The following is a 20,838-nucleotide window of genomic DNA, read 5'->3' as shown; positions in this document are numbered from 1 at the left end:
TTTATACTATGAGTTTTTTAATCTAGTCAAAACCAGAAAGGGTTTCCAAAAGGTGGTGATACAGATTTCGGTTGGGAATGAAGATCATTTAGTGGAGTTTTTTCCTTGCTTGTAGTTTGCGTTAACGTTATCTAGAAAGAGTATCACTTAAAAAAAAAAAAAAATATCACAGGGTACCAACTTGTCAAGTGTGGACTCCTTAATCCTTCAGAGAGGATTTTGTCTTGTGAAACACTACTTACATTTTATTTTGTTGGCAATGACAGCTGAACATATGCGCTGGTTCAGGTATGTGTGGGGGAAGTGTTAGCAGTTAATGGTTGGTTGCAACATTTGATAGTCAAATATAGGGTTAAGTAGAATTTGATCACCACGTTACTTGACAAATGTTAAAAATTAGCTGCTGATGTCTGATTTCAGTGTGTATTTTGAACTGTTAATTGCATTGGCGCAATACGGTCTGAGGCGCGGAGCGGTTGGAACAGCATCGTTAGCTAATGGTGTTGTAGCTGCGCCCAGCTGGGAGCCTTTCCTGGGGACAGAGCTGATCATACTGTTATTGGGGCCTGCGTCCTGGGCAGATGTAATACACAAGGACACCAGAAAAAGGATTATTTCTTCTACTACCAAAAGGGCTCCGGCTTTCAGTGATCCATAAACGCAACCTTGAGCTAACAGAAAGTCATAAAGTGGGTAGAGGGATGTCAGGACAAGGTAAAAGCTGACTTTGTGTGGCTGCAACATGGGCTGAGCAAAGGAGATGGTAGATCAATGGAGCTGTACCTGATAGTGCCTGTGGGGTGGATGGGGCAGGAGGAGAACTTCTCTGGGGGATGGCTGCTCACCAATGGACAGAGGACGAGGGGGAATGGTTTTAAACTGAAAGAGGGGAGATTTAGATTATATATTAGGAAGAAATTCTTTGTTGTGAGGGTGGTGAGACCCTGGCCCAGGTTGCCCAGAGCAGCTGTGGCTGCCCCCTCCCTGGCAGTGTTCAAGGCCAGGTTGGATGGGGCTTGGAGCAACCTGGTCTGGTGGAAGGTGTCCCTGCCTGTGGCAGGGGGTTGGAACTGGATGGGCTTTAAGGTCCCTTCCAACCCAAACCATTCTGTGAGTCTGTGATTTTATGACAACCCTACTGCTGATGTGAGCCAGGGAGGGCCAGCAGAAGGTCACCCAGGGCCACTGCTGTCCCGGGGACAGATAGCCAGATCAGTTTGCAGAAGAACCTCACATTTGGAGTTATGAACATCCCAGATCCCACAAACGTAACAAAATTCATCATATCCCTACCTGAAGACTTGTTGGCCATGTCTAAGATCCAGCTATTAATAATAAATTCAGCAGCTGTAAAATAGAAAGACGGAGCCTTGCGGGGAAAAATACAGAGAAGCAGTGGTTCCAATAAATTAATAATGAATGGCAATTTGCTAATTATTCATGGCTAGGTCCTCTGTATCATCCAAATGCATTGTTTTTTGTGGGTAAGCCTGTGAAGTACGTGATCCTCCCAGAGCACCCGGGTGAGGAGTGTTTGTTGGACAGTCCCATCCTGCCATCTACGGGCCTCACTGATCAGATGCTCAGCACTGCCTACGCTGGCTTTTCCCAGAATTTCTGGTACTTAAGAAGAATATAGTCCTTTCCTGTAAATAAAGCATGGGTTTGCTGATTCATTAAACCCAGGAGATGAGAGGTTACAGCATGTACCCAAGGGTAAGAGGTTCCATCTACAGGGGCGAGGAGCCAATGGGCAATGCAATAGCCCTTTTTTAATTAAGCAGATTTTGCTTTTAAATTAGCACAATCTTAAGACAAAAAGCATTTTCCTACAAACAAATTTGCAAGGCCATTGCGAGGGGAGGGAGTTATCGTTAACCACTGGCATCGAGGTAGGTTTATTCAACCATTTTTCTCAAGCAGCCAAAACTGAGATGGTCTCTATTGCTGCTACAGCAGCAGCGTCCTCACCGGGGTGTCTCCTGTCCTTGCGCTCTCCTGGCCAGGAGCCACAGTTGATAGGGGATTTCTTACTTTCTCTTGTCAAGTCTGGGTCGTGGCAGAAGGTTTTCCCTACCTTTCATTGGTGAGGATAAAGGTGGAGCTGCTGCTCAGCCCCTGCTCCCCGCAGTGGGACGTGGGGTGAGATGCTGCCACCACGAGCCCTCGATGAGCTGCTGGAGATCCCGGGCCAGGCACGGGGCTCAGCTCCGCTCTGTGGCACCGGAGATCCAGGCTGTGTAAGTCAGGTTGACTGTAAATCTGCTTAAGAGACTGTTCACAGAGGCATGAAATTCACCGATACGTGTGTGATCTCTGTGTGTCCCCTGAAGATAGGTCATCCACAAAAGCCTGGATTCATGTAAGCCATCACCTCGCAGAAGAGGAAAACAATCGTTACTTCTCTAGTAGATACGTGCGTGTTTATTCTTAAGTAAAGGTATTATTTTTATTTTCTAAAGAGCACCTCCTATACATTGCCTGGTATTTTTAGAAATGCTATAAATAACTTGTCTGGTAAGTGGTACCTTTCTTAAGAAAACGTGCGATGCAGAGGCTGTTAGTCCAGTACTAACAGCTGCCAAAGAAATCACTCCTTTAAATGGCTGGTTCTATGATCCACAGGTGTTACTGATGTTCAGGTTTATACAGAAATTTTAGATATATTGTCAGTAGTTATTTAAAATGTAAATAATTGTGAAGAGCTGCAGAAAAGGTCAGTAGTGACATTTGGAAGGAGCAGGAGCAGCAAAGTATGTGAGGGATGTGGTAGTATTTTCTGGGCTAATTTAATTGCTGCAGCTAAACAGAACTACTTTATTGAATAAGCATCCAACTGTGAACTTATGGTTAGTGCAACATGCTTATAATCTTGTCTCAAACATTTCTACATGCCAGGAAGCGCCGGACCATGCCCTCAATTTATATGCGGTGTTTGCATTGTGTCCTGGTTCCTCCATAAAATTCCTAATTAAACTGCTGTATTAATATTTTTAATATATTGGGGTTTGTGTCTGAAATGCAAAAAGAATTAATATTCTTCCAAAAATTTAAATTAACTCATTGTAAATTGCACATAACATGTAATAATATGCATGTTCCTCAGTGGCACTGTGTATAAATGGTGTAGTGTTGGTTGTGTCTACTGGAACACCAAAGACCCAGAGGTACTGAGGGTATCTGCAGAGTGGTATGATGGCCTTGCTGTGACACATCTTCTGAGTAAGGGGTCAGGCAACCATTTTCCATGGTCGTTTCCTGCTGTGCCAGCTCATGAAAATCAAAGAAAAACTAGGGCTTAAGGGGTCTTCAGAGATGACCTCCGTCATCTGACTGAGGGCAGCCTCATGATGCCAGTCGCTGTGCCTGGCAGCTGTTGGACCTGCTCCCCTCCATCCTCACTGACCCATCGTGGGCAGGTGGTGTCCCTGCTTCTTTCCTGCATTAGCAACTCTTCCCTCGAATTTAAACCAGACATTTTCTTACTGCAGCTGAAGCCTGTTTCCACCCATCATAATCACCACGGGCAGAAGAGAGAGCAGGGTTTCTCAGGAGTAAGAAGAAATGAGATCTGGGCAGAGGGAGGGAAGGGCAGTGCCATGGCAAAATAATGGTCTCCAAGTTCATAAAAGCCTTTCCTGAAATGAGCAAGGGGACGATCCAAGATTAGTAACTTTATGTACTGATGAACACGTGCGTTTGCACTCCCGTTGTCCATAGTAGTGGTGATGGGGTGGCCAGGCTTGCTGCTGGGACAGGCACCCTTCCATCACCATTTTGCTGTTTTAGCTCGATAGCTTTGCCTGGCCTGCCAGATCTGATGTTTCTAGAAAGAAATCTATTCTCCAGGGAAGCTCCCTTTGTGTCCACAGTTTCAGCTGGTGTCAGGTACCTACGGAAGATTTTACTATTTTATCTCTCAAATACTGGCCTGCAAAGCAGATCAAAGTTCAGTCTGCAGAGTTCTGTGTTATGTCTCAGCCAGGCAGGCTGGTCTGCACCAAAAAAAAAATTATACAGATATATCTATATACATATAAAAATTCAAATGAAAACTCCTGTACTCGTTAGGAGCCTATTCAAAGACTGCTGTGGTTAGTCAAAAGACATTTATTGGTTTAATAAGGTTTGGGTCAAGCCTAAAGTCTCCTGTAGACATCACCATGTAGAGAACTGGTGCCATGGACCTAATTTTTCATTGCAGATGCCCTGTCCTGCCCCAGGGGTGCAGTCATTGCCCACATCTGTTCATCCAGCTCCTCCTGAGCACGCAGGGAAGGTCTCTTCCCCCACGTCTCAGGAGGGGTGATGGATAAGGAGCAGGTTTTAAATCTATTCTGGGAACTTCCAAATCATTTGTAAGGAGGTGGTCATACGCCTGAGCTGTCATGCTTTCATGTGGCTTCTAACGTGCTGCAAGGGACATCCAGGTCCACACCTGTACAGTTTCATGGCATACCCTTTATAAAGCCAAGCCAAATCTTTGTGTGATGCATTGTCCCATCTGGAAGCTCATAACATCTGCGGTGCACCTCTGCTGTTACAGACTGAAGGTGATTTTGCTTCCCCCCCATGCTCTGTGTGTGCTGTCTTAACTGGTGGGTCTTCTGGTCTGAGTCCTCGGGTTTGCTTACCGCGTCCAAGTTGGCCTAATAGGACCAGCTGCTACAGGAGGGGTGATCCATCATGGAAAGGACCTGTCCTGGGGATGGAGCCTGGAACGGACACCCAGCTCCTGATCAGCTTGTTGCAATTCAGAGAATTAGAGAGGCAGGGTTCTAAATCTGGGAGTCGGTTCCTCGGGGACCTTTCTCAAAGATCAAGGTGTGTTCATCCAGGGCATTTTAATTGCGTGATCACGTTCCCAATGGAAAACAACTCTCTGAAAACTTTCACGCATCCCCAGTGGGATTCATAGGCAAGGTAAAAACCTTTCTTCTCTCCCTGTTCTCGCACAGGGTGAAATGCAGACGTACCATGCAACAGCACACAAGTGAAACAGAGCTTCCTTTACATCACGAACACACTTGGGGGACTAATTTCATAAGATATTGCTGAGACAAGGAGCCCGGCAGAGTTAAAAACTCAGCACCTTAAATTCATATATTCACACAGAATAAGATAAATGGCCAAATCTTCCATTTATCTGAGTTGTAATAATTCTGTTAGATGTTGGGTTTGAGCTCCTTCCATATGGATGCCAGCTGCTGCTCCAGGTAACAATTACTGAGAGTTATGGAGAAATTTTCTCTAAATCTGTTTCCCAGCTTGAGCTTTATTCTGAGTTATACGACAATAAGTGACTGAGATGGGACGAGGTAGAAATAACCTGTCTGAGCAAGGCCAATAACATGTGTTTCCCCTTGACATTTAGAAGAAACTTTAAAAGCCTGAGAGTGTATCTGTGCTTGAGAGGGAAGAAAACCCCAAACAAAAACCCCAGTGATCTTTGTGGATCCTTAATGAAGTTCTATTTTGTTACATTTGCATTTATATTCTCAAATTGTGCAATTATAACCGTAGCTAACAATGTTTAGACACATATTCTTCCTGAGCTGGATAAATCAGAGAGGTCGAAGCATGTCTAGCAGCATGGCTAATTGTTCATCTTAGGTATCGGTTAATTACGATGTTTGAACGTTCAAGGTCATCTGTGGAACTCATTTACAGCGTGTTGCTGAAGGCAGCGGCTGCCCATGCCCCGACCAGGGCAAGGAGCACCGATGGTCAGAGCTCTTCTTGAACTTGTGTTACTTTTCAAGGGGTAGAAAACCTTGAAGTAAAATAACTTTTTCGAAAAACTGAAAATCCAAATACGGTGCGTAACAAATGGGGTGAGAGCTCTGAGTGCTATAATGTGATGATATAAATATATTTTACAGCTCAATCTGGAACACAGACTTCAGCCTTGGTCTCAAAAAATTTGCAGCATGGAGGGAGAGGTTCATAAAAGGAAATAAAGGATGAAGAAATTCCCATGTCAAGAGATTAAGGAATGGTTAGTGCCTGTCTTCTAGAGGAAAAGAGGCTTATTGAAATATTGGCTGGTCTGGGGAAGGTGTAGGAGGAAGTTTTCTCATAAAAGAAGCCCAAGAGAGCTTTCACTTGCACTAATAGGTGGCACATTTTAAACTTAATGCAAAGCACTTCTTCATTAAAATGTTGTTAAGTGTGGAACTTGCTTTCATAACAACTTGTTGAGACCAAAGCTCCTGGGGCTTTAAAAAGGAATTAGCTATTGATCAAGGATATCGAGGATTTTCATGAAAATCACAGATGCTGCAGCATCCCCAGCCCTGGATGACTGAGCCGATTAACAAATAAATTCTAGGATATTTAACAAAAGCAGTTGCTTGAAAGCAAACAATGTTTGTGTGAATAGCGCGTGCGCTTCTATAGCGTCAAGTGTCCTCTAATTGTGAAAAAATTGCAATAGAGATGGTCTCCACAGCTTGCTTGCATTGTCCTGAGAGCTGCCATATGTTCCTGAGTGCCCGAACAGTTTGTGAGCTGAAGAAAATGAGAAAGAAAAAAAGTTTCTTTTTTTTTTCTGCAAGAAAGCTAAAACTAGATTCAGAGATTTAAAAGAGTGCTTTTCCAGTGAGCCCACAGTGTGAACACTAATTAACCGCTGTACTGAATGGCATCAGTAACAAAATGCTGAGGTATTTCAATGAGCATCTAAAACCAGAGAACTTAATGTCATCCTTAATTCCACCTCCAGGTTTGTATGTTGAGATTTTGACTGGATTTTAAATAATGAGTTGAGTATAAAAGCGTACCCTTCTCAGGGCTTTTCCAGACCTCAGGTGAAAAACCTTGGTTGCAATATTAGAAATACTTTGGGGAAAAGACCTCTGATGAATTTTTCAGAAATGTACTTTTTCCCAAATGTTATCACAAGTAACAAAGCTGATACCTTGACTTAAAATGTTCTGTTATGAAGCGTCTACAACAGTAATCTAAATTCTACTGTGCAGTAAGGTGCTGTTCCTGTTATAGACCTTTTCTTGTAAATCCACCTGTAAAAGACATTCAGATTTTTAGACTATGCAATATTTAGATTTCACGAACTTTATTCACAGATAAAACACAAACCTGAGAACTTGATCATTTAAATTCTGTGAATTTACTCAGTTAAAACACTATTCTGAGAAAAAGAAAAAAAAAGGTTCATTTTAAATTATTGGAAATGTGAGGGAGAAAGCAACCAATCTTATGAAGTAACTCCACCATCAGCTAAGGTACACCACAATACAGCAGGGACGTGTGTTGGAGGAAGGATCCAACAATGTCTCCTCTAAATCAAGAGACTTTAACGTTTTTAAGGCTGTGATTTTACCGCTGAAGGTGGTTCTGTATGTTTCTTCATCTTCTTCAGCAAGGTAATTCACCTTTCTTCTTAGAGTTGAGTTTAAAAAATAGCTTTCTGCCAATATCAGAGCTGTATATTGCATAAAGTATGGCTGGTTTAAAATAGTACTTTTAATTAATGGCGAAGTGGTTGACCTTTGGAAGAAAAATAGCACTTTTGGCAAAATAACAAAATGCTTTCCCCGAATTCAGCTTTCTAAATTAGGATGCAATGTGAAAAAAGGATTTAAAGTTTCCCTGCACTCCTTGTCATCATGGCGTCTGCATTTGGGTATGTCACCCATCGGAGACATGGGTCTCCTAGTAAAGAAATCCTGCAGCCCGTCCCTTTCTGTTTGCAGATGGGAGGCTTAGGCTTGACCTGCCAGCAGTTCCTCTCAACCTGCAGGTGCTGAACCTGCTCCTGGGCTCTGTAAATCCTGTTCCTCGGTTCGGTGTGCAGCCTGAGCACATCGTCGTGGCCAGGACACCCAGGTGTTGAAGGTAGTTCAGCTCTTAAGGTTGAGAGCCCTGGGGCTTTTTAGTCTGGAGAAGAGAAGACTGAGAGGGGATCTGATTAATGGGTATAAATAGATGAGGGCTGGTGTCAAGAGGAAAGGGGCAACCTCTTGTCACTTGTGCCCTGCAATAGGACAAGGGGCAATGGATGCAAGCTGGAGCACAGGAAGTTCAGCCTCAACATGAGGAAGAACTTCTTTACTGTAGGGGTTACAGAGCACTGGAACAGGCTCCCCAGAGAGGTTGTGGAGTCTCCTTCTCTGGAGACCTTCAAGCCCCGTCTGGATGCGTTCCTGTGTGACCTGCCCTAGATTGGTCCTGCTCTGGCAGGGGGTTGGACTCGATGATCTCCAGAGGTCCCTTCCAACCCCTCACATTCTATGATTCTTCACAGTCTTTGTCAACAGCCATTATAAAAAAATACCCTGAAAACTTGCGTTACTTTAAATAAAATTCCCAGTCCAGGGACTGAAACCATCGCTCCCCTCTGTACAGAGTTTTTGCCTGGGACTTTTCTTGGACATAAACATATTTTCTGTATTTTTATGTAGTTACTGACACTGTCATTTGGGAAGGAGGGGAGCGAGGAGGGTCGTGGCGTGTCTGACCTGGCATCCTTGCACGCAGTGGATCGGGCAGGAGCTGTGCCTGGAGCTCGTTACAGAGCTGCTAACGACCCTTGGGTTTTGCTCAGTTTGCCCAGGGTTTTGGACCTGGCGCCTGGCAGCGATGCTGCACGTGACGGCGGAGGGAAAGGAAATTGCCCTTGAATAAATATTAGTGCGATAGCAGCGGAGCAGAGCGAAGGCCGGGAGTGGGTTGTTTCTACATGTAAATCAGCGCAATAAAGCGCTGCTCGGGGGAAATAACGGCTTAGGCTGAGGGACGAAACTGGTGCAGACATTGGATGGGTATGAATTTGTGATGCAGAAATCCAGGCTGAGAGTGGAGGATTTGTAACCCTTGGAACAGCTGCCTTCTGCAGCAGTCTTCCATAGAGAGCGGTGGGGCAAGCAACCGAAATTACTTCAGCAGTGAAGCTCAGTGAGTTTTTCAAAGGGATTTGTCCTCAGTGCTGAAGAAATGAACCGAAAGCCTCAGGTCTGCTTCATATAAAAAAAAAACCTCAAAAAAGACGATGCAGCTCTCGGGTACAATTCCCTTTCCGCTGTATCAACACCTCACTGCAAAGCTAAACAAAAACCTGTTTCACCCAGGGACGCGGTGCTGGTTTGGTTTTATTATCCTGTGTAATGAGTGGGGTGTGTGGTTGGCACTAATGAAAACAACTGGCCTGGGTCTGACCCTGCCTGGTGCCCTCTTTCAGCTGCTCATGCTTCTAGATTTCTTTAGGGTGATTTTTATTTTTTTGCGTTCAAGAAGAAAATTCCTGTTTGTCTTTTTGCAGATGAAGATTTATGTCATGTTCAATGCTTTAGAAGTAGCCAGTTTGTTGTGCGTGTTATTAAAGCAGTGAGAGGACGACGTAGAGAGGGTCAGTGTAGGCATCCTTGGTGCTGAGGAGGGGCTGCAAGAGGAGTCCGGGCCAGCCCAGGGTTATCTCGTGTAAGGTTTCGGTGGATTTGGTATCTAAAAGAACAGAGAAGACATTTCTATTTCCAGAGATCTGTTCAGTTCTTGTATGCTAATAATATGTTTGTAATATGCTAATAGTAGTTCATCTGTGCAATGAAGTTCTAAGCTGTGGCATGGCCCTTACCTTAATGAGTTGTGCTGATTCTGCGTTAGAAGGGGCAGCAGAAGAGCAGGTTTGGCTCTGACCGTGGCAGGGATCCTCCGTGTTTTGGGTGGAACCTTCTGAGGCAGGATCCCGATGCATAACAAACAGCTCATCTAATACTTTAAATTTCACTACCTTGACCAGGAAAAAGTTGTCAGGTCTGACAACAGCTACCACAGTCTGATAGATCTAAATCCCTTGTGGGAGGCAAGAAGCGAATCCTTGGAGAAGCACATGTGGTTGGTTATTTTAAACCATTGCTGTACTTGGATCCTCTGTTTTCTTGTAGGCTATTTGCAGCAGGCTTCTGTTCCTTGGGCTCAGGTTTTAATAGCTCCCCAGGCGATAAATGCAGTTCCTTCCTCTGAGTGTGTGCGCAGTGACTGGTGCTGTAGATCGGCCAGGCACTGTTTGTCTCCTGTTCTACCCATTTTCCAGCACACATCTGTACCAAATGAAAACCAGTTGTACTTCTCTACGACTCGTTTGTAACAGGAATAATCCACATTAAGGTTCACCGTTGTGTTCCTCTCTTTTTCTTCTCTGACTTGTGGCATTATGTGGCTCTCCATTCCTCTTGGAAAGTTCAAAGTCAAATCTTTTAATCTGCTCCTTCTTAAACTCTGGATAGAGATGCGCAGCCATAACTCCAGCTTAATTAAGTCTCTTTTTACAGAAATTGTAGATGTTTTTATGAATTTCATCACGACATTGGCACATTTCACCATGTAATTTATAGAGATTTGTAATGATTCATTTGATAGGCATTGTCTGTGGATTTCAGTTCATCAGGGATCAGTAGAACTATAATTATGCAGTAATTATTAAATAACTTATTCACAAATTGCTGTGGCAGTGAAAGCAAATATCAGAGCAGTTGAACAGCATCTAGTTCCAGGCACGTGTTGTATACGTACGAGGACTGCAGAGATGGGGGTGCTTACTCAAAACACAGCAGTAACGCATAGATCAGGCAGGAACGTCATCAAAATGGAAATAAGGCTTTTATCTGGAAAGAGTTGTCTATGCCAGTGTTCCCAGAGCTGCAGCAGCAGGGTAAGACCTTCACCTGAGAAACCCTACGGAAGGGTAACCTGGAGGTGGTCGGGTCAGGAGCCCAGGTTGCCCCTGCTCAGGGGGAGCATCTCTAGGGGCTGACCCAGGATGTAACAGACCCTGGTCACGCAGGTCCCATCTACGGGCCTATATATCAACTAGCAATTGGGGTGGGTGCCTGAAGGTAGTACAGACTCCTCCCAGTCAGCTCCACGTCCAGGTGGCTGCTCTGTTGTAACTCAGGCAGCTTCCCCTGTTTTCTCCCTGTTTTCTGGGAATCGGGCGCCTGCTGCTGTGGGGACTTTTCCTCAGCCCCCGCAGACTTAATCAGATCCCCTCTCAGTCTTCTCTTCTCCAGACTCAAAAGCCCCAGGTCTCTCAACCTTTCCTCCTAAGGCAGGTCTTCCAGTCCCTTCATCATCCTCGTAGCCCTCCGTTGGACTCTCTCCAGTAGGTCTCCGTCCGTCTTGAACTGGGGAGCCCAGAACTGAACACAATACTCCAGGTGAGGTCTCACCAGGGTAGAGTAGAGGGGGAGGAGGACCTCCCTCGATCTGCTGGACACACTCTTCTTAATGCACCCCAGGATACCATTGGCCTTCTTGGCCCCAAGGGCACATTGCTGTCCCATGGAGAACTTGTCCACCAGGACTCCAAGGTCCTTCTTCATGGAGTTGCTCTCTAGCAGATCACCTCCTAACCTGGACTGGTGCATTTTATTGCTCCTTCCCAGGTGCAGGACTCTGCACTTATTCTTGTTGATCCTCATTAGGTTCCTCTTTGCCCAACTCTCCAGTCTGTCCAAATCATGCACAGCATCCAGGCTGTTTTTGTGGGAGTTGTGCATACCCAGAAGTGGGAGAAAATTAACAACGCTGCCTGTTACCATGAACCTGGCAAAAGCATTTGGTCAATAGCATTAGGAGTCACAGGCATAGCTGCGCACGCAGGAAGGAGGCAGTGCCGTGGCAGGCGGCGTGTCGCATCCCTAACGTATATTTTGCCTTATTTACCTCCAGAAATGTAGCGACAGTTGTGCAGGTTTAAGGAATGACCTCTGAGAACAGGAGTATAATTATTGGGAGTCCGAGCAATGCTAATCATATGCTTCTGAACAGCAAAAATGCTAACGGATTTCTAGATCTACATTATTCATGAGCTTCCTATTTGTACATCGGAAGGAAAGGCCAAGCTAAAAGGATGCAGAATGCTTTGTCTCTTCATTTTGTTGTGGTCTCAACAGCTGTAGGAAACGTTAAAGCAGGAGTTTTCTCTGGAAAAATCTGAAATAAGGACTAACGAGCAAATACTGTTTATCATTTATAATACTATAACTTGAACAATTAAAACATTGTATTTCATGTAATTTTTGTGACGTAGACATAATTAACATGTTGATAGGAAATAGAAATTCAACACGTTTCTCAGTTTGCTGTGCCCTGGTGTTGTTGCCTGAGGCACAGAGCGCACCCAGGGACAGACTCGTTAGCAGCCTCGTTAGACCCTCGACATCAGGGTTCCTACGCCGTGTAGCACCCCTGGCAGCCGGGCTGGCTGGCTGCTGTGTCTCTGTCCGTTCTGCAGCTCGGTTGTGCAGCGCTGGTGTGTAAACGGGGTTCAGAAGAGCAGGAGGCCGGGAAGGGCTGATTGAGCGTTTAGAGATCACTTTCAGAAAACTCCTAAAACATTCTTTTTTCTCGTCCCTGAATAGAGCCGCTCCTTCTCCTCCATTTGTTTTTAATTAAAACATGCAATTTATGTTTGTAAGACTGGACGTGGCACTTAGTGCCCTGGTCTAGTTGCCAGGGTGGTGTCAGGGCAATGGTTGGACTCGATGGTCCCAGAGGGCTCTTCCAACCTCAGTGATTCTGTGATTTAAAGGCTTTTTCTTTTACGAGAATCTCCACGACCGGTCACTGCGCCCCGAGGGATCGTCCCTGGACGTTGGGGTGAGCTCTCTGCGTGTCGCGCCGAGGGGACCGCGGCAGATGCTCCCGTTTGTGGGTTGATGGGCAAACCGCGAGCTGAGGGGGTGGTCAGGCAGCGTGGGGACAGGTTAGATGACAACAGGAAGCTTTCAAAACATTTCCCTTAACCCATCGTGGTTAAACTGGCTGCTTCATTTCCTTCTTGGCAGACAGTCTGCCGTGGGTCTGGCTGCGGCCAGAGAAATGGAGATGGTTCAGGTGTGCTGGGGCAGGGAATTTCACAAGCCACACCCTCAGTGGTGCTGCTCTGATAAACATCATGGGAAAAAAATATAAACCATGTGGAAGCTTTCATAAACACCGGTCCTCAGCAGAGAGTGCAAATGGGTTGTGCCTTTTGTTATCTTTTATTTTTGATAATGCTCGACAGCGTCTGTAACTGGATACACAGCGCTGGGAGAAATCCTTTTGGGTCTGACATCAGATGAACCCTATCTCTAGGCTCTCCGGGGCGACGTGGTCGTGGCTGCACGTCTCAGACTCAAGGCTAACAATTATTTATCTTTTAATTGTCTCATAGACAATGAGCTATTAAATGCTTATCATCGTGTAATAAAAGAACAAACTACTTAAATAAAATAAACCATTACTAGGCAATTAAGGTGTAATAAATCTGTAAAAAGCTCAAATTGTAATTGCAAAATATTAATGGTGAGTAAAAGACACAGAATAAATTAAGGCCATGTCTCTACCCAATCCACTTACACTTTCCATCCAAAAGATTCATTATTAAATATGTTTTTCCACTTACCATTGTGCTCAAAGAGTCTCTGGCTTACCTAGGCTTAAGGACCTTCATTTCAAAATAAATCATTAACCTTTAACAGAGCTGATAAAGCCCAGGGGAGATTAGATTAAATAAGCCTGGTTAATTATCAAAGGTCATAAATGAAAACAGTTATGAGGGATTTTTTTTTAATTAATTAATGTGTTTCTATTTAATTGCCAGTTGTATTTTGGACCAGTTATTGATTCCTCCAATACGTGGGAAGTCTAAATATTATTACAGCAAAACCCAAGAATTTTACTGGTGCAGACTGAAAGGCAACAAGCTTTTTGTATTCTCCTGCTACAAAACACTTCCCTTATGTGTGCTAGTCTGGTAGCATCGTGTTCTGGCACTTTCTCAGAGCTGGAAACCGCCCTCTCATTACAGAATCAATCAGGCTGGAAGAGCCCTCTGGGATCATCGAGTCCAACCATTGCCCTGACACCACCATGGCAACTAGACCAGGGCACTAAGTGCCATGTCCAGGCTTTTCTTAAACCCCTCCAGAGATGGTGACTCCACCACCTCCCTGGGCAGCCCCTTCCAATGGCTAATGACCCTTGCTGAGAAGAAATGCTTCCTAATGGCCAACCTGACCCTCCCCTGGCCAAGCTTGAGGCTGTGTCCTCTTGTCCTATCGCTGGTTGCCCGGGAGAAGAGGCCGACTCCCACTGCGCTACACCCTCCCTTCAGGTAGTTGTAGACTGCACTAAGGTCACCTCTGAGCCTCCTCTTCTCCAGGCTAAACACCCCCAGCTCCCTCAGCTGTTCCTCGTAGGTCAGACCCTCCAGACCCTTCACCAGCTTGGTCGCCCTCCTCTGGACTCCCTTAGATAAGATGTTACTGATCTTGGGTAAGCACCTACCTCCATCCAATAATAAATAGATGATAAAGATATAGTTTCTACTGCCCAGTGTATGTAAATGTCATTCTATAGTAAATCTAATCACATCTAATCATACCTTGTCAAATCATTTACATTTATCTTAAGAAAACTCATGGGATTTTAAACCGAATATAAATAGGGAAACTGTTTAGAGTGTTGATGATTAGTATCTAGACTGCAAAATGCTAAAAAAGCCTAGAATGACATCAGAAAGAAAAAAACCAAGAAGATATGCTGGTGTTATGGTTTTGTTAAATGGAAGGAGTATCTTTTCTTGACCGTGTATCTGACTCCTCAGTTCTCCTGAGAAGCAAACACTGTTGCGCAGAACGGGTTTCTGTGCTCTTGTGTGCGTCATATCTTGAAACGAGATTTCAAGAAACGTAGGTTTTTAGCTCGAGGCAACCTGAGTTTGTTCCAGTAGTCGTGTCGCGCTTGGGATCAACAGACTGACGTTACAATGTTGAGGACTACAGAAAACAAAACATGGTTACTGTAAAATAAGTTAGACTTTCTGTCACTGTGATAGTGGAGACTACAAAGAATTAAATTATATCTCAGACTTGTATAGCATTGCTTTTTGTTCTGAAAAACAGCATTTGAGTGTGGCAGATGGCTTTGCCCATAATAAAGAATATTTTTCATTTTTAAAACCCGATATCCTCCTAAGAGTATCAACTGCACCAACCAAAGCAATTTCATTTTGTAATGGTCCCAGTGATGGGCTGGTGCTGAGCTCGTACTGGGAGAGAGCTCCAGAGAACTGCACATTCTGAAGTGGAAAGAAATGAAAAATATCTGGCACGTGCACCGTGGGCAAGTCAGTGGCTGCTTGTGGGTTTGGGAGATGGGAAGGGGAGGTGGGGCACCTGCTTGGGGGGTTGGTGTGGTTTTTATCTGAGCCTCAGAGGCTCGTAGGCTGGTTTTCTGCAGGCAACGGACTGAAATAACATATCGTTTACTTTTGCTGAGCTTTTTGTATTCTCCTGGGGAAAAAAAAGGTTGGTTGATGCTATTAAGGCGCCGGGACCAGGAGGACGCCTGGGTCGGTGAATCTAATCCCCTTATACCGCAGGCTGCTCCGTCGTGTAATCCCTTCCATAAACTAATCGAGTTTCCTCCTCGGAGGAGCTGGTTTCCCTTTGCACGAGCTCTGAGGAGGAGGCAGCGTGAGGACAGCGAGGCTGCAGACCCACTTCTGATTTCTGAACGCGTTCGCTCTCAGTTTGGACCCGTTGGTTCGTGCAAACAGTGGCTGATGAATTACTCAGTTCCTTAATCATATACTAGGGAATTTTCTAGGCAAATAATTACAGGTATTTGGCCTCTGGTAAACTAATAGCCAATTTTTATTTACTTACTTATTTTTACCTGCCTCTATCCTCTAATAGTTCCTTCCACCTCACATTTTTCTAAAGCCCTCACTGCCACGAAGCTGTAGATGTGTGTGCTGACCCTCCCTGAACAATTCTCAGTCCTGCGGTACCTGCTCTCCTCCCCTCCCCGTGAATTTACTGTTGTTTTGATGATTTTCTGTGCAAACATATTTAAATCCCTCTGACCTGAGTAGCCTGAGCTGATGGGATTTTGCTTTAACCTTGCCCTGGCAATTTCCATGTTGTTATGCAGAGTGCCGTCTTTTAAGCTTTTTCTAAAACTGAAGCAAAAAGTTATTTTTACCTCCATGCTTAATTTCTCTCCCCTACTTTTGTGGACAGAGGTGCTTTCATTTTTCTTAAGGCATCTATGGGGCTAGAGGGTGTTCTGCAGCAGGCTCGCTGTGGTTTCCTTTCCAAGGAGCCCTTCAGGTGGGCGTCTGGGCAGCTCCCCCTCACCCCTGCTCCACTGGGTTCCCCACACGGACTGTCTTTATGGGCAATTCTTGTCGTTCCTCGTCATTTTCCTCCTGGTGCCTTTCATGGGGTGGTTTCCCATTTTGTTAAGAGGTTTTCTCTGCAAGATTTTTTTCTGCCTGGCAACAGAAGGGAATTTCCAGATACTATCTCTTTCCTTTTGGTAACAGGCAACGTTAAACGTCCTTGACATTAAACTGCACCTCCTTGTCCCAGCTCTCTTTAATAGCTTATGTTATCCTTATTTCTCTTTGGAGGATTAGAGCTGTAGTTGCGAGTCTGCGGGGTTTATTCTTCCACTTTATTTAAACTCACTCAGCTGCTGATTCTCTAACGCCAGATTATTTCCAGCAGTCAGCTCCAGCACACGCTCACCACCGCTAACCCAAACGGATTTTAAAAGAACATTTTGTTTTATTTCTCCCCGTGGCAATGCGGTGCAGATACCTGCACACCTTATCCCACGTTTCCCCTTCCTCCACCTCTGCGCAGCGGGGCTGCTACACCGGGACCTGCGGGTGCATTTCTCTGTTTAAAAACTCCCTAGTTCTTCCGTGCACTCAACCCATCTGCCATCCAATACTTCATTTGCCATCCTGTCTACATTTACTTTGTTTTCTTTCTCATATGCACAGTTGCAAAGATCTCTTGTTGGAACTAGATGATCTTTAAGGTCCCTTCCAACTGAAACCGTTCTATGATTCTTGAGCTTCTCCCAACCTCCCCCCTTTCCTTCTCAAAGCTGCCCCAGCCAGGGACGCAGCCTCAGCCCCGGACGGTGGCTGTCACCAGTCCTTGGGTGTACCAACCCTCGGGTGTACCAACCCTTGGCTGGACCAGCCCTGCTCCAAAAGGTGCTTCGTGACTTCCACAGATCTGCAGTGCGTGGCAGCACCTCTAAAATGACAGGACGGGGCTTCTAACTCCAGGCTCGCTCATCCCAGACCATCGCGGTGGAGTTCTGCTTTCCATGGTGACATCCCTGGCAGCACCCCCAAGCATTCACCGTGTGGTCAGTAGGGTGTTTGTGAGGAGAGCTGAGCCTTAAAGGGCAGTAAAAGCTACGTTTGTACAGGCTTTAGAAAAAATTAAACTGTCTTCTTTCCTCAGCTTTTCCCAAAGTGCACTACTCTGCTTCGGCTGTTCTATGATTCTGTTCAGGACATGGTTTAGCGGGCACGGTGGCGTTGGGTCAATGGTTGGACTTGATGATCTTTTAGGTCTTTTCCAACCTTAACAATTCTATGATTCTGTTTAGGCTGAGTCTGTTCTGGCCCATCTCCCCAGAGGAGCCTGGGCTCCTGGGCAGGCTGAGCTCTGCCCTCGTGGCACGGTGGCTGCAGAAGCCCTGTTTGAGCATCCCTGGAGCCTTGTGGCACCAGAGAGATGCTCACCACGAGTTTTGACCTTCTCACCTGCACGTCCACTGGGTGTTTGAAGTCGACGGTGGGAATTTGCCCCGTTATCCCAAACTGGCAGCAGCAGTCGGTCTGCAGGTGCAGGCAGGGGGCTGAAATGCAGGCAGCCGTCCCAGCCTGGCCGGGAGGACGGACACCTGCAGACCGGCAAGTCGTGTCGAGTGGTGTGGGGCGTTAGTGCGTTCAGACCTTGACAGAAATGACCAGTTTTCCGTGTACGTTTAGCAGCCAGTGATGCTGTGCCAGTATCCCTATGCCCAGGATGCTCCTGTTTCTATCTTCTTGGTCCCAGGATTGGGGTCCCAGCAAAAGGAAGTACACATACTCCCACTCTTCCCTACACATCGCTGCCTCCCAGGGTTACTAAGTCATTAATATATTTTAATTTTAATGAACCAGCCTAGCGTGCTTATAGGGAAACCAGCTGGTTTTGTTTTCTCTCTATAGACCTGAACATTTTCATGAATAAAGATTTGCAAAGAGTTTTAGAACTCAAAACTAGAAATATATCCATCTCTCCAATTCCTTGATCTAATAATGTATTTAAAAAATGAGATCTTTGCAAGAATAATACATGATATTACCGCCTTCGCTTCCAGCCTCTGTGGTGCTATGACTCTGTGACTTTATGCTACTTTAAACACGTACAATTAAGTCTCGATGCAATGTTTCCAAAAGAAGCAGAATCCTAGGAAAATCCCTGCTGGTTTGGGTACGGTATTTTGCCTTTTAATGAAAAATAGTACTCATTGAATATGTTAATGTACTTGATTGTTGCAAGGAATGTTGTTATTCTGCAGCAAGAGGGACCTTTTCCTTTATAGGAAGCCATAGCAACAAGAAGGATTGACTCTTAAATCACAAGAAAAAGATCCTGTTATTTTAGGGTAGGCAGAAAAATAACTTTTGTCATCATTGTACACTGCATTTGAAGCAAAGGCGATAATTATACGTGAGAAGCAGGATGTAATTTCTCAGGACGTAAAGATTTGGAAGAAATTAAAGACCACTAAATCACATTATTATATAACATATAAAACAGTCATTAAAATACAAAATGGGGGAATTCTTGATAATTGCTTGTTTTTTCTGAGTCTCTTGTTTTAACACCACTTCCTTTTCTCCTGCTTAAGTCATCTTTGCTCTGTGCAGGAGCAGAACCTTATTTCATAAAGGACGTGGAAATATTTTGTCATGTTGCGTTTCCCTTTTGCCTCCCTGTAAGCAGAAGCCGTGCTCCTCGGCGGGGACATCCCGGACGTAACATTTTTATGTTAAAGACCGCTCAGGATGTCACCAACCTGCGTGGATTTTAAATTTCAAATCAAATTGTAAAGTTGGAGTAATACGGCTGAAATTCCATTTTATTTTAAAAATGGGATTTGAATTTATCGGCGACGATGATGTATTTGTCAAGGTGTCAAATAAACATTTTTAAGATTGGAAACATTCACCTGTCTTAGCAAAATTCTTAGTGTCAGTAGTTTGGTACAGAAACTTCATAACTTTTTGTTTGGGAAAATATTTGCTGTTACTTCACTCAGAATCATTTTTGCATCACATTAACCTGAAGAGTAATTGTGGGGGGGAAATGCAGACTTGGAGCCGAGCGGAGCGTGCGCTCAGCCGTCACCTGCACAGCCGTTGTTGTCACCTCGCTCACGGGTTTTTTCATTAGTTTCTTGTTACAGTCAAGATATGGTCAGTGATCTTTTGAGCTCGGTAATTTCGTTAAAGCTTTTTTATTAAGAGTATTGAATTGCTGCATTGAGATGGAGGCTCCCCTCTGTGCAAGATTGATTGGGACTGGTATTTCATTTTGCATAGCGCTATTCAGAACTAATAAAAAGGCACAGACTAATGATTTTTGAAGTAAAATTATAATGAAAAGCCACAGGTGATTTTCTCATTAGGCTGAATGCTGGAGCACTGTGCTCTTCTCTTAACTTTGTCGGTTGTTTGTGTTGGTTGCCCCAGGTGGAGTGAACATCTTCAGAATGTGTTTGATGTTTTTGATAAATGTTTTCTTGTGGAGAGTCTTCAATAATTAAAAAGACACATTTTTAAAAGTTCGCTAAAGCACAAAACTATTACTTAAAAACATTCTTTGTCCAAAATTGTTACTGTGATTTATATCCATCGTAAGAAATTACCTCCAGTGAAGTGAGCAAACCCCTTTTGCTAGGCAGCTTTCAGTAATTCCCAGGATAAATGGTTTTGAGCTCGAGAACTCCAAGGATGGTTTTGCCAAGGGGGTAGGCAAAAATATTTGCATTTTCGGAGTGTGATGGTCCTGATGTTGTATATTGGTGACACGTGAATGACATAGCTGGGAAAAGAAAGACGCTGATGTGTAGTTCATAGGCACAGAAGTCTGGTCGAGTGCATGTTTGTCACAGGCCTTGACGGCCAACCCAATCTTTAAATAAAATTGTCGTGTCTGTTGCATGACTGTTTGCTGTCTCATTCTGTATTTGTCTTCCATGTGTGATTAACTCCCAAATGTTTTTTTTTTCCTTTTCCCTTTTTGTAGAAATTATTGAGCCTACTACCTCTAGTCCTGTCTCAAGCCCAGGTCAGTATCCACATACATTCACGACGTATGTTTGGGTACTCTTTCTCAGGGACTCATGACTGATGCATTGCCATGTCAATGACTGGAATTGATAACGGGCAGCTTTGTTGTGGAAGTGCTGCACTGTCTCCTTCCCGTCTTTGTGCATTCATTGGTTTGTCTTCCCTCCAGGCTTCATCTGTTGTCCTCTTCTTAAATGTCCCCTTTTGAGAACCCCCGCATCTCTGTTTCTCTCCCATCCATTCTCTGCCCAGGGTGATGCAGTGGATGTACGCAGGGAATGCAGCCGCGTGGTGTAATTGCTGTGTTTTCTCTTCGTGATGACCTGACTCTTCTCTGGTGTTGCTGTAAACATGAACGTTGGTTTAAGGCTTACAAATTTCTTGCTGTCTCATCACTGAAAGACCTGTAGGATGGATCTAAAACCCCGTTGTGAGGTCCTCCTTGCTCGTTGTAGGGTGCCAGAGGTGTTCCTGGAGAGCTGGACAGCCTGCCCTTCTGCTTGGCAGGCGGTAAGAGGGCTTGGCCGTTGGTGGTGATTCCCCATTTTCTCGGGGTTCCCCATTGCTGCTCCCCGGCAGGACACCCTCCGTGGAGCTGGTCAGCCCGGCGCAGGCTGTCGAACAGGGGCTGCCCTGCCCAGAGCTGGGTAGAAGATGGCATCGGGCCAGCCTGTGTC

General features: G+C 44.9%; 1 protein-coding gene across 2 annotated transcripts in view; it reads left to right on the top strand.

Annotated features, from left to right (window-relative positions):
- The window catches only part of NEGR1 (neuronal growth regulator 1), a 257,739-nt gene that overhangs the window by 206,800 nt on the left and 30,101 nt on the right, over nt 1–20,838 (top strand). Inside the window, exon 7 of one of the 2 annotated variants that reach the window (XM_068406619.1) lies at nt 20,118–20,159. The exons of the other annotated variant lie outside the window; for it this stretch is intronic. Coding sequence (XP_068262720.1) covers nt 20,118–20,159 — 42 coding nt within the window. The remainder of the gene's footprint in view (nt 1–20,117; nt 20,160–20,838) is intronic. 2 annotated transcript variants of the gene reach the window in all.

This window comes from Nyctibius grandis, chromosome 8 (genome assembly GCF_013368605.1).
Source record: "Nyctibius grandis isolate bNycGra1 chromosome 8, bNycGra1.pri, whole genome shotgun sequence".
NCBI classification, from domain to species: domain Eukaryota; kingdom Metazoa; phylum Chordata; class Aves; order Nyctibiiformes; family Nyctibiidae; genus Nyctibius; species Nyctibius grandis.
This window is presented reverse-complemented; position numbering and strand designations above follow the sequence as displayed.